Raw genomic sequence first — 14720 nt, 5'->3', positions numbered from 1 at the left:
GAAACCAAGGAAGAGGAAGGATGCGTGTCTGACCAAAAAGCCCTTTTGAGGGCCATAACTGAGAAAATGCATGGACTGATTCTTGTGCCAGCACTTTGCATCCTTCTGGAGTTCATATGCTCTTTAAGGAAATAACAGAGACTGTCTCACCCAAGGTGTTGAGAACTACACTGAATTTAGGTGGATCTAATTATGTTTGTGTATGGCATGCATTTAAGGACAGAGGGTCTGCTGCAAAGGCTGCATAGCAAAAGAAAATTTGTTCCTCCTGCTGGAAAAAAAGAGGATTCTCATGGCATTCTGGAAGTGCATGGCTTATCTTTCCCTTCATTTGTGTGAACAGTGGGAAAATAATAAAGAGATAAATCCTGTTCAGACAGAAATCAGATTAATTTTGGATGGTGTTCATCATCATTCTAGACAGTTGCAAAGTAGATGTATACACTGAAGCTGCCCAGTTTGTGTTCCTTTAATGGCCAAAGGAAATGAATTGGCACTAGTTTGAAGAATTTTCAGGGATAAGTGAACCTTGCCTTTGGTGATGGTACACAAGAGTTTGGGGGCTTAGCTGAGATGCAGGTGTCTGTGGTGAAATCCCACCCTTGGTGTAAAAAAATCCTAGATCAAAGTTCCACACAGCAAAAGGAAGATGTGGAGCACAGGAAGACTGTAAAAAAACCAATCTAAGAACAAGAAAGTCCTGTTAAGGTTGTGACTCTATGAAGTTTACACAGAAATGGATGGGTTTTGAATAGGGAAAAATAAGGATAACAGACCACTGTAGACTTCAGTATGGGGGCAAAATACTGCAGATAAGTCATTCATTTCAGGGTTAGCTTGCTGGACTTTGTAGTCTTAGGAGAGCCTTACAAAGCCCCTATAGGGCTTGCCAATAGGTGCAAATTATGGAAATAGGATTTTCTAGGAAGGCAGGCGATGGCTGAATGGCGCTTCTATTTTTGCATTTTTGAGATCACTCTCTTTGTTTTGAAGTCATTCTTATTCAGGCCTGGAAGGGAGCAGGAGTTGTTTCTTTGGCTATAAACTTCATTTAAACTTTAACAGAGTGGTGTCTTTCTGTGGCAGTTAGCCATGCAGCCATGAGGAGGGATATTGAAGGGCAGCAAGAGGCAGCACTGGCAGATTCCCTCCTGTCCTGAAAGACTGGTCATGCCCAAGTGCCAAAATGGCCTGACCCAGGCCGGGACCTTGGCTTTTGCCTTCCGCCTTCTCAGTATAACAGGACTGCTGAGACTGTGCAAAGGAACACCAACTGCCACGCAGGTACAGGGACATTGGTAACATCTAAGGATAAATATACAAAGTACTATGCAAAACAGAATAATGACAGAGAAGAAACAGCCTGGCTCTACTCTTTTGTTGACATGCTACATGGCTGTGTTTTTTTCTGTCAGATCCTCAACAGTGGACTTTCAGGAGCAAAGGAATGGTAAGTCACAAGAGAAGAGGATAGCTGCACGCTTCAAAACAATCTGTAGGGGGACCATCTTACCAAGATCCTACATACTTTGTCTGCCAGTGTGCTAAGCAAGTTATCCATCCTTGAATTAAAACTTTTGTTAGCAATAGCCTTGGCAGCCATACCCTTGGCAAGCACAAGCAAAAGAACTAACCTTTTACAAAGGTTTAAGTAGGCCTTTTCAACCATCCCCCAACAAAAAGATTTGTTGTTCACTAGCTTCTTGCTGGACAAAAACACTGGTTTCAAAGAGCCTCACAAAACAATGTGTCATGGTTTGGGCCTAACACAACAAAGAACCAGCCACGTGGCTGCTCACTCAACTCTCCCCTCTCCCCCCCCCATAAACACTGGGTTAGGGAGGATAAAGGCCAACTAGAAGCTCATGGGTCGAGACAATGACAAGGAGGGTTTCACTCACCATTTACAGTCATGTGCAAAACAGACTCAATTTGAGGGAAAAAATAATTTACTTTCACACTAATCAAACACACAGGACACAGACAACAATGATCAGGGCTTACATCCATTACCCCCACCCCTCCCTTCTTCTCAGGCTCAAATCACTTTGTTCCCAGTTCTCTCCCTCCTTCCCCCCAGCGGCACAGGGGGACAGGGGATGGGGTTTAGAGTCAGTTCACAGGCTGGTGGTTCCTGCTGCTTCTTCCTCCTCAGGGTTCCTTACAGTCCTTCCCTGCTTCCCCACAGGATCCCTCCCATGGGAGAGAGTCCTCCACAAACCTCTCCTTCATGAGTTCTTCCCACAAGGGCCAGAGCTGCTCGAGTGCAGGCTTCCCGCAGAGTCATGGGCTGCTTCAGGAACAGTCACCTCCCCTGGCACGGGGTCCTCTACAGCTGCAGATGCAAGCCTACAGGCTGCAGGTCCACATTCACTGCTCCTGGCACCTTCAGGGAATGTTCCACTACTTTCCTCCATGGGGTGCATGGGGACAGCTGCCATCTCGCCATGGGCTGCGGGGAAACTTCTGCTCGGGCACCTTCTTCCTCTTCTTCCTCACCAACCACGGGATCATCATCCCAGCACTGCTTTCACCTCTCCAGCTCAGCTTTATCCCCTGCTTGATCCCCGCTCAGGTCTTATATAAATTCTTTCATCTGTTAACCACAGAAGGACACCTGTTGTCTTTCTAACCACCCAGCCTTGGCTACCTGAGCTTGGGGAGCTTTTAGTAGCTTCTTACAGGAGCCACACCTGGGGCCCACCTCCTGCTATCAAAACCATGCCAGAACCAAACCAGCATACAATGTCTGACAAAAGATTTATAGTATTCTATTAAAATCTTTGATGCAGGAAGAAGATACTTGTGCTTGAAAGAGCTTATTCTTCTTTGAATGCTCTGTAAGACAGTCTTCTGAAGACCTCACTGTGACAGTAATCTTACAGATTGTTTGGAGTCAGAAGTTGGATATTTTTCTGTTAATGTGGAGGCCTATAATCACAATAATTTTATGTTTACATGTTTGATGAACTAGAATTATTTCAAATAGTAGAGCCCATTGCTGAGATAGAGATCTATTTTGATACTTTTCAGTCTCAAAAATGCCCATAACACACACATCTTATTTCTTATATGTTACTGGTAAGAATCTGGGAGAAAATCCTCTAACTATAGCTATGGCTGCAACACTAGTTAAAAATCACACCCTTACTTGGCATGAGAGAAGCACGGAGAGGGAATTACACTGTAATTGAACAGACCTTCCTTACAATAATTTCTCTGCTGCAGTGTTGCACTGAGAAATACAAAGCGGCTGAGGATATCTTTTTTTCTGAGCAGGAAAGGTGTACATTGGGTTAAGAGCAGCACTTACTGTAGTCCCTGAATTAGTTGTTTCAGCATATGTCCAGTGTAGCTGTCATTCTGTTGGGTACCATGCAGCTCTGGTCCCTCAAGCTGATGCTTGCTGCCACTGAATTTGCTGCTGGCATTTTTCCAAAAGGCAGCACAAGTGTTTCCAGGCATCTGGGGTGCAGATCCTACAGTAATTTGCAGAGGAACAACTACTGTGGCCACTCTAACCCTCCTCCCCGGATGTAGCAATGAATTGCTGTGTGAATTATCTGATGACTGGCTGTGAGGCAGGCCACACTTTGGTTATGTGCATAACTGAGATCCCTGACTTCTCACTAGAAGTCACATCAGAGAGGTCCCATATGTTGCTGGAGGTCCTATGCTCTTTCAGGATGGATAGATTTGCCAGGCCTATGTCAAAGCCTACAGAGAAGCTGAAGTAGATCTCCATCTGGCCAAATTCTGTCCCAAAAAGGAGGCTTGTTTTGATGAGGACTGGCAAACTGAATTCTTGTGGCAAAGGCAGCTTCTGTAGGCCAAAATAATATGGCTAGAGATCAGTTAGGAACCAATAGAAGTTTGTTTCAGCCACAGCAGCTAGACTGTAATATCAAAAAGGTCCTTAACACTAATTAATCTTTCAACTAGCCAACAAAAGAATTTCTTACACAATTCAAAGCAATAAGCTAGCTAACTACATATGTAAGGAAAGGGTTTAAAATTGCACAGTGGGCCAAGGAATGACACAGGTGGGATTTTCTCTCATGGCTATTGACAATTAGAAGGAATGGAGAGAGAACTGAATTTGCTGTCCTCCATTCCATGAAGCATAGGGGGCTCAAGTACAGAAGATACTACTAGCCAAAAATATTCTGTTGCACATGCATGAGGTGCTCATGGCAAGAAGAGCCTATGCCAGAAAGCAGTTTTAAGACAGTGATTTTCTGCATGTGTTATGGCATTTTGTAACAAATATTGTAGTGAAGGTGTTATTTGGATATGATTTTGTTGGGCTAATTGGATATTAGGAAAGAGTTCTTTACTGAGGAGCTGGAACAAGGTCCTCAGAGAAGTCGTCATGGCATCAAGCCTGTCAGTATTCAAGAAGTATTTGGACAATGCTCTAAGATATATGGTTTAACTTTTAGGTTGCTCTGTGTACAGTAAGAAGCTGGATTCGATGATCCTCGTGGGTGCTTTCCAGCTCAGGATATTCTATGATTCTAATGATTCTGTATTCAGTGACTATTTAGGTATCAGTTATTTACATTCAAACTTTTATGACTTAGGTCGTGTCTCATGTGGTGTCATGCTCTAAGCTTTGATTCCAAGCACTCCACTTACAAATATTATTAAAAAACATTGTTATTCTGAAAGCTAAGATAATGCATAGATTTATTTTCTTGACTTTAGAAAAGAAAAGCAGTAAGCTAATCTAAGACATAAAGGTATGTTAGGCTTCCTACATTTAAAAGGTTGAGCTCTTTTGATATTAATCTTGAATTGCTCAAAAAAAGAACTTCATTTCTTGGATGTAAAATTCTTCATAACAATTTGTGTATTGGATATATCAATTACACTCTTAAAAGTGAATATCCATAAAATTTGGAGATTTAGAGCAGCTGGCATGTGTTATTCATAGTCCACTTATTCAGGCTTGTTGGAATTGTCTTTTCTCTAGTTACTGGCTTAGGACTTGCTAAGACAAAGTGCCCAGTAGACACTGGGGAAACTCATACTTGTTTAGTTCTGTAACTGTGAAATGTATTCAGAAGGACTGGTGTTCATCCTACTTAGAAGAACAATTAGGATTCAAGGCTAAGCAAAGGAGCTATCTAGATTACAAAAGAAGAGCAGATTGCTAGTGTAGATGTGGCTCACCATATCTTTTATTGGTATAAAACCAAACAGGATGGGGCACTCCTTTTTCCCCAGCTGATTAAAGATTCCTATTTCCCAGAGTGTGGAAGATAGCTTTTCTTTTTTGTCATTGGATGTTTCCTTCACCTCATATTTCTCCTGGATTTTTAGGGTGGTAGCTGTTACAGCCTCTATATGTCAGGAAAAGAAGGTGCATGTTCTTCTTCTGCTTTCAGTGCCCCATAAAAAAGAACTTATTTTGTCTCACTCTCCTGTTCCCAGATGTTACATCTTTCCGGAGTGGAAGTAATTTAATAACTTAGTACTTACACACAATACCTTTAATTTTAGAGCATCAGAAATACATTCTGATACAGAGAATGTCAATACCAAAAGTGAAGGGAAGTGCTCTGTTCCCATGAATTCAAAGTGAAATGAGTATTTTGATGTGAATCTCAAAGGAACACAGAGGGAGCAATCCTCTCTAAAGTAGTTCAGCCAGCACCTACAACCTCTTAAACTGCAGTCACATCTCTCATGTGAATCAATATTTGAACCAATATTTACTTAAGACTCAGGCAGGTATGAGAGTCTTGGTATTCCAACAACTCCTGTGTTACTCAATTGGATTCCCAGATGAGTGGTTAATACATAACAAGCCAAATTTTAAAATCCAGTTGGCACAAGTTATCACCAGATTGGAAAGGAAAAATTTGTGATATAATATTTTATTTAATTCACAAATCTACTAAATACCTGTAATGGAGTACTGCCTGTTAAGGAGGCAATGGCTTTCATTCTGTTTTCAGAGGGTTTCCAATATTGATTAATTGCTTGGTGACCATTTTCTAGTTGTCACTAGTAATTTTGTTATTCCTCTGTCAAAATGGAAACAAAGTAAGATTAAATTAGTTAATTACAAAATGTCACCATAAAACAACTCTATACTGTGCAACTCTATTCTACTAACAATTAACCAATTAACTGTGAGCTTAATTCTAGAGTAAATAAAAGCTACGGTGCGAAGTCCTGAGGAACCTGAAAGGAGGCTGTAAAGAGGTGGGTGTTGACCTCTTCTCCCAAGTAAATAATGACAGGACCAGAGGAAAATGGCCTGAAGTTGTGGCAGGGGAGGTTAGATTGGATATTAGGAAGAATTTCTATACTGAAAGAGTGATCAGATACCGGAACAGATTGCCCAGGGTTGAGTCACCATCCTTGGACGTATTCAAGAAACATATAGATGTGGCACTTTGGGGCCTGTTCTAGTGGCTGAGGTTGTACAGGTTTTTTGTGGGTGTTTTTTTTTGGTGGTGTGTGTGTGGTTGTTTGTGTTTATTTGGTTTTGGGGTTTTTTTGGTGTTGATGATTGGACTCAGTGACCTCAGAGATTCTTTCCAACCATGACAATTCTGTGATTTTGTGATTCTGTGAAGTTTAGGTACATCACAAAATCACATTGGCTTTATCCTCAGCTCTCCTGCGCATTATCAGTGATTGTTTTTGAAATAAGCCCATTAGTGCGGAGGATGTGAATTGTTTCACAGAAAAATTCACTCATTTTATGCCAATATGGCAATAAAAAGATCATTGAAAGTCTAAGCACTTGTACAATAACCAGATAATGTTAGTCAAAGATAGTAGAACAGAGGACTGACTTTGTAAATGCTATTTGATCTTTTGGAAGAGATTTTTTTTAATTTTTTTTGGGTAGTAAAATAGATCAGCACAAGAAATAAGAGTTATATGTTTCCCCCTATAGATGGAAATTCTGAGTAAATATGCTTCAGACAGGCTAAGAAATCTTCAGTGTGTCTATGTAAAACAGACAAAACTAGCTTTTCTAGGTTTCAGGATAGAATACATGAAAATCCATGTGTGGGTGTGTGTGCATGTATGTCAATGCCAGGAAGAAGAGAACAGCCAGCTCCCTGAAATGCTTTACATTTTTTTACTCTGCTGATTGTGCTGTATTTACCCTGTCTCCTCTTCAGTACATGTATGCTTTAATTCCAGTGACCACTTCCCTGGCAGGCAGTTCCTCATGAATAATCATACTGCTGCATATTTGGAAGCATTTTCTAACTCAGTGGCCTTTCTTTAACCTCCGACTGCTAGTTGTTATCACTGGGAGGGAACAAATGTGTCTGAGTGAAGTAGACCACTGAAGCTATTGACCAGAACATGTGTCCTGCCTCAGGCTCTACCAGCAGAGCTCCATCGTTGTCACTTTGCTCCCCAAAGATTCGGAAACCTCTCTCTACCACCTCCTTACTCTGATTGTGCCCACAGTAGAGGTTTAACGGCTTACAAGGAAATAACCAGCTAGAAACCATTCTTTGGCTTAAATTACAAACTCTGCCAGGATGCCTTAAAAACTATGTAAATTACCTACATACAATCAGTGCCCAAGTTTAAACTACAGTGTCTGGGATCCATATCTGGAATCCACCCTTTTACACCCTAACATAGGAAAAAACTGCAGGGTGCTTGAATAACCAGCAGCACTGGATTTGCAAGTTCCATCACCTAAGTCCAAGTCCTTTTAATATTATTCTGTGATCTACCTCTTATTTGGGTCAATAACAGATTTTGAAGATTCAGAAATTTACACATATTTGTATTTTACTACTGGCTGTTGTTGAACTGATATGTTGATGTGGGTGTGCTCTTGGATATTTTTATTTGTTGTTTTTAAATATAAAGCATTTATTATCATGTTAACGGCAGCTTCATGAACATAAGATGGAAGTATTCTATTGGCTTTGCTCCTGCTGTGTCTATGCAAGTGTCCAGTGAATGTTCCCTGGTTCTTCACAGCATACAGACCCTAGCAGTGACAGTGCCTTATGTCTTGTTAGTAAGTGCATTATAAGCTTTGTGCTACGTTATTCTCTGCAGCCTTTTATTACTGACCATTACATCCCTGGTAATGAATTCTGTGGCTTTTTTCCCCCTTCCTTGTCACCATATTATACCTGCCTCGTGGTAGTCCCCTTGCTGTCAGGGGAATATGCCCTGACTTGTGCAGGCAGTTGGCCTGTGTTTGCACACTTGAAACAGCCAGAAGTGAGTCTGGCATGCTCTTCCTTAGTGAAGGTTTCTTTGGCTCTCAGCTATATACTTCCAGAGTAAAAAACTATTAGTTCAAGGCTTGGCCACAGTAGATATATTGGAAAAGATGCAATTTAGCACATTTTAGAACTTTATGGATGTTTGCAGTTATTACTGTGGTCACTTCAGAGCCTAGAGTTGCAAAAAAGTACTGTCACATAATCACAAAATTACACAGAATTGCAGAATGTTAGGGGTGGGAAGGGACCTCAGAAGATCATTGAGTCCAACCCCCCTGCCAGAGAAGGACCAAAACCAGAGCAGATCACTCAGAAAGGCATCCAGATAGGTCTTGAAAGTCTCCACAGAAGGAAACTCCCTGTGTATCCAGTTTCTTTTTCCACTACAGGCTGAAATCTATCTCTGAGGCTGCAAAAGCTATGCAAGTGAGCCTATGAACCAGTGGCATGTCTGCTCTTGGACAAGATAGCAGTAGGGCTCTGCCACAAGCTGTGGGCAAGAAGGGAAGCAAAGAGCCTGTTCCTATGCTCCATGAGTGGCTCAATCACAAAACAAGAGTAATGGCAACCCTCACGGAGGACATCCTCCTGCAGGCAAAGCAAGGACCACCTGATGGGTCAGGACCCCTCAGTGCCTTCTACATGCTCCTCCACCCCACAGAATCAAGTGCAATCCTGACCTGCTGAGCTGCTTCTTGCCCAAAACTAGTAAAACCAGAGAAGATTAAGAGGGAAGAGAACCGATTTAGTGGAGGTAGAGAACTGGTTACTACAGCAACTGTTTTTTTCTTTCAGCATAGCTAGGGAGGATTCCATTGTGAAGGGTTTTTTTTCTCAGTCCCCCAGGATGGGAGGTTGCTTCAAGAATCTCTATTGGAAAAGGCTGCATGGCTGCACTCTTGAACTCTGCTGAGGATCAGGAACGGGGGGGGGGGGGGGGGGGGGGTTTGTAGAAGAGTTTGATGCTTGACCAAAAGTAAAAGTTGAAGTGCCTGAACCCATGGGAGAGATTACTAAACTGGGACGGTAATAACACTGATACCTCATGGTGTATAGTTCTGTGGGCTGCAGCTACTTCTGAAGCTGTTACTGTATCACAGTATCCTGTACAACCAGGCATTTCCAAACTGGAGATTTTAAAATAAATAAGAGAATATTTAGCTAATTCCTACTGGATTTTTACATCTCCCTACGGTTCTGAGAAAATTCCCCAACTGGGTTTCCTCAATGACATGAAATTCTTTCTGAGTAAGAAATTAAGTAAATCGTAATATAATAAAGGCTTGGTCTGTCTGACTCCAAGAAAAGTAATTCTCTGGGACTTGAGCCAGGTAATGTTATCTTAGCATACTCCTTGAAATACCTGGCACTGTACAAACTAGCTCTTTGTGGTTATCTTAGACCAACATAGCAAATGAATGAGCATATTATCCTTTTGGTAGGGCTGCTTTCTGCTGTAACACTTCCCTTGCATTCACAGGAGACACATAAATACCAAGTCAGTGCCTAGTGTAAATTTCTCATCTTTAGCCTCTGTTAACCCCATGTGCTCTGGCAGGTATATTTCAGGGATCAAAAATGCACCTTGTTTTTTTTTGCTAGCATTTTGCGCTGGAAACTAAATACACACAGAAGGAAAATAAAACAATATCAGAAAATATCAAATTTAGTCCTGAACTTCTCTCTCTTGGGGTCAAAGATGGGGTCTTGCTGGAAAGATGGATCTAGGAGAATGTTGTCTGCCATGATCCCACTATTCTTCCTCACTGAATAAGAAGAATGGGGAACAGCTGTGCAGCCTCTCTCTTGCAGCTGCATCTTGCCTAACTGGATTTCAAATCAAATTCAAAAATAATTTCAAACCTTCATAATTTCTATCTTTCAGAGTGCCTTTTTTTTTTTTTTTTCTTGGCTGTTGATAGAGGGAATAAGAACTAGCAGCCTTAATATTAAGGAGCTGAAAAATGAAATCAGGCTCCCTACTTCAAGTGCAACTTGAACACAGAACCATGCTGAGTATTTTGCTGTCACAATAGGCTCCCCTGTTAGCAGTACACTTGGAAGTAAGCCAAGAGGCTGAGGGACTCAAGGACAGCCCTGAACTCTCACCCACACTGGCAATGACTACACAGTTCACAGGTCAAAGTCTGCAGCCTCAGCCTAGTTTCAGAAATGAGATTCACAAACTCAATAGCAGCTTGCTACTGGTTCAGAAAGTTTATTGACAACTCCTATTAAAAAGTCTGCAGGCTTTTCAGCTGAACTATCTGCATCCTTCTACAAAAGTGTCATTCTCCCTGTGCCATGTGGCAGATCCGGCCTTAGCTGGCATTTGATCTTGCCAGTGAAGTCTGCTGCTGTTTGGTATAATAGCAAGAAAGACTCAAGAAAGAAAATTAAGTGCTTTATCCCAGGCTGAATCAAAAAAATTGTGGCCAGCAGGTCAAGGGACATGATTCTTCCCCTCTACTCTGCTCTCATGAGACCCCACCTGGAGTACCGTGTCCAGTTCTGGAGCCCCCAACAGAAGAACATGGAGATGTTGGAGTGAGTCCAGAGGAGGGCCACAAAGATGATCAGAGGTCTGGAGCACCTCTCCTATGAAGACAGGCTGAGAGAGTTGCGGTTGTTCAGCCTGGAGAAGTGAAGGCTCCAGGGAGACCTCGTAGCAGCCTCCTAGTACCTGAAGGGGCCTACAGAAAAGCTGGAGAGGGATATTTTTATAGGGTGAGGGGTAACAGTTTTAAACTGGAAGGAGTAGATTTAAACTATTTATTAGGAAGAAATTCTTAAGTGTGAGGGTGGTGAGACACTGGAACAGGTTGCCCAGAGCCGTCGTGGCTGCCTCCTCCCTGAAAGTGTTGAAGGTCAGGTTGGATGGTGCTTGGAGCAACCTGGTCTAGTGGGAGGTGTCCCTGCCCATGCAGCAGGGATTGGAACTAAGATGATCCTTAAGGCCCCTCCCAACCCACACCATTCTATGCTTTTATGATTCTATGAGTCAGAATTCTAGACTAAGCTCTTTTGTGAGCAATAAGTAATTTCTATTGTTCAATTGCAATTGGGGTGAATAAAATAATGCATTGATCCAACAGCAATTCCCTTTGCTGCAGATATATAAGCATTACAGTAAACTGGAAAAAAATACTCTAATAAGCTTTAGTAAACCACACAAATTAATAAATTTAAAAATATTGTACTGTAATAGAAAAGTGACATATGCCCTCTCCTGATTTAATATGTGATTAAGACTGCATTCAGAACCAGTGAAAAGTAGAAATTTCCATTGAAACTTGGTGAAGAAAGAAGTTGTGGGCTTGCTGACCATTATATTCTGTTCAGCAACTGAAGGAATAGATTATGTGGTCATGATATGGGCTTGAGGGAAAAGTACATCACAGAGAAAAAAAAAAGTGTTTTACTGTCTGAGGGGAGATTCCTATGACAAGTAGCTTTGTCTCCCTCCATATTGACAACAGAGGTCAGACAAACTCTGAAGCCTTTGCTCACCACAGAGGGGATCTTAGTCCAAAATTGTACCTTGCTTACAGCATGATTAGCTACTATGTGTTTTGTCTGTGCCTTCACCCTAATTATCTCACTGTTAACTTTCTTCACAGCCTTTAAAGCTAGGTTATCCAGGGGGAAAAGGCAGCTGAAAAATTATTATCTTAATGGGTTTCATTTGTTAGATGCTACAGTAGATGAATTCTGAGATTGAATCAGAAATTGAACAGAGATACAGAATCCATGTCTGCTACTTACAAAACCAAATGTGCTAACGCAGCTTGGTTGCTATGGTGTAAAATCTGACATCAGGAAGATGAAGAACCATTTGTCTTCCTCCATTACTTAAGACAGCTGGTTGACTGACTAATCCATTGGGTAGGTATATTGCATTGTTACCCAACAACAAGGTGCTTCTAGCATACAAGAAATGGAAATGGGCCAGCTGCTGTTGAGAACTTAGGTTTCTCAAGTCTGAGTCCAGTATTTTAACTATTTAGTCTTCGGGTGTCTGTGCCAATAATTCAATACTCAATTCCCTTTTTTGAGTATTTTTTCTGATGCATTGTAGGTTTTGATATATTCTGATGTTACTAGAAGCCTACATTTTGTTGCATTTGACTATATGCGTTATCAAAGTGTAACAGATTCCTTCTTATGAGGAGAAAAAAATAATCATATATACAAATAGAGTAAGTAGGTTTGTTTTCTTTGTTTCCAATTGTTTTACTTGAATGTGGACTTAAAACTTATGAAAAAGTACCATCTTAGTAGCTCTAGAACTAGAACCTCTCTCTCTGTCCACTTAAAATATATATCATGAAGAGGAGCTGCATATATTTCTCACACGTTGCTCCTCCTGCATGCTTTCAGTCAAATCAAGGAAGTTCTTGGGTAAGAGCAGAAAACTATTTATTTTCATGTTTAGTGAAACTAGTACCTGTCTTTCCACATACTCTACTGGGTTTTGCATCATGCCTTCAGACCATTAATTTTTGTCATTGCTGCCCAGGCTTTCAATAAGAACAGGTTCATGCCACTGCTGCCACATGGCTTCCGTGCCTGTTCAAATCTACCACATTTGAAATGCACAATGGCAGGATAACAGGGCTGAAAGAACTATTACCCACAATTTAAAGGTGAGTCATCTTGACCCATAATGAATTTCTTAATCAATACCTACTTTCTGGGAATAATGAAAGAAAAATAATTTTTGCAAGTAACAATATGCCTTCATATCAAATAAATTCGCATGCCCTTACAATGACTCACCTTTATTTCTATGAGTTCATCTACTGCTTTGTTCTCACCTTCACTGCACTGTGTACATGTATTCTTGTGGCTCCCCAGTAGATAGACCATGTTTGTTGTAAGACACTCTGAATAGTTTTCAAGTGAATTACACCCTTTTTGTAAACTCAGTAACAAATTATGAGTTATCAACTACTAATAAAGTGTTAAAACAATAAATGAAAATGTAAATGTAAAAAGGAAGAATTTCCACACTAATAGCAATCTAGAAAATAATCAGACATAGAACTCTAACTAGTAAAAAAAAAAATCCATTACTCATGCTAGAACATAGTGTAAAGCTTGAGCACCTGGAAACAGAAGGGACAGTTTGAAAGGCAAATTGTTCTGGAATTTTCACCACTTCTTCCCACATGTAGAGATATCATCAACATTTGTTGCTGAATGAGAATTCCATATGGCAATTTTGATATTTAACTATTCCGCATCAGTTATATTGTCATGTACTTCAGCAAGATCCTGCAAAACAAAGGGCTTCTCCACAGCCCTGTGTGGCCATCTCCAAAAGCCTCTGCATGTCCTCGGTCCAGCATCCTAATCTGTGCTTCGATTAATGGATTTTATTTGATAAATTAAGAGCTAATGCACAAAGGGAAGATAAAACATTTCCCTTCTATTCCAGTCTGGCATCCCTAGCCCATTCATCATTCTTCTTCTAAACTAGGGCCTGCCTTAGTGGTGAACGTTTTGATTGTGCTGAAGCTGCTTTGCCAGCACAAAGCAGTTCTGAAGCTAGCTCTGGAGCTTTCCTGCGACTTCTCATAAAACCCCTGGGCTGGAGTGCCAGGGCAAAGTGTGCAGACAAAAGGAGCAAGCAGCCCATGCAGTAGAATATTTTGGTGAGAGATGAGAGAATGAGCATTTCATCAATTCCCCAGCTTTACCAACAATCTCCACAATAATGGCCACTATTATTAAAAGAGCCCACTGCCTTCTCTTATATACAGTAAAAGACCATCAAGGGAGAACAGCCAAAGGCAGAAAAAAATCAGGGAAGTGCAAAGGCAGTTCAAAGCTTAAAAGTTATTTATTCCTTTATTGCTCACTTATGACAAGACAATATAACATTCCCATCCCCTCTGGCTGTAGGAAAGCCAGGAAAGTTGAGCTCCTCATTTGCTACAAAGGACTGGAAAGTAGACACTTATGTTTCTGTAACAGGAGAACACCTTTCCACTGCCAAAACTAACAAACTCAACTTGGAAGCAATGGATGTGGAAATTATTTTTCTTCTTATAGCTTACTTTTCTGGTCAGGTATGACTTTCTCTTGAGCCAAGAGACCAGTTTACCACATAGTCGTGAACCAGCCCTCACGCATGACAAGTATGTAACTCGGTAACTTTCTGTAAGAAGCAGAGTTTAAAAAAATTATTGATTGCTACAATCCAGCATTAAGATTCCTCAATTTTTTTTGTGGCAAGTTGTGGGATTAAATGACACAGGCACCTAACCAAGTCTTGGCATAGCCAGCCTGGAGGGACTACCAGCTCAATTAAACACCGAGCAACCAAAGACGCAACGAAGGCAGCTGCACTGCACAGCAGACCATGAGGTGACACACGCCCTTTCTCGGTCAGGTACCTCCCCCAGTACTCACCTTCGGCTCAGACCCTCAACCCGGTCAAGCCCCCACTGTGGCACAAACCTCCCCCGTTAAATCCTCCTCAGGCTT

The 14720-nt window shown here is 41.3% G+C and overlaps 1 protein-coding gene across 1 annotated transcript in view; it reads left to right on the top strand.

Annotated features, from left to right (window-relative positions):
• The first annotated feature begins 1170 nt into the window (after window positions 1–1170).
• Window positions 1171–14720, top strand: part of CHKA (choline kinase alpha) — a 41815-nt gene continuing 28265 nt past the window's right edge. The window contains exons 1-2 of the mRNA XM_009996445.1: window positions 1171–1284; window positions 1416–1450. Coding sequence (XP_009994747.1) covers window positions 1171–1284; window positions 1416–1450 — 149 coding nt within the window. The remainder of the gene's footprint in view (window positions 1285–1415; window positions 1451–14720) is intronic.

This window comes from Chaetura pelagica, unplaced genomic scaffold (assembly GCF_000747805.2).
Source record: "Chaetura pelagica isolate M959 unplaced genomic scaffold, ChaPel_1.0 scaffold74, whole genome shotgun sequence".
Lineage (NCBI taxonomy): Eukaryota > Metazoa > Chordata > Aves > Apodiformes > Apodidae > Chaetura > Chaetura pelagica.
The sequence above is the reverse complement of the archived record's forward strand: the minus strand, read 5'-3'. Positions and strand labels throughout refer to the sequence as shown.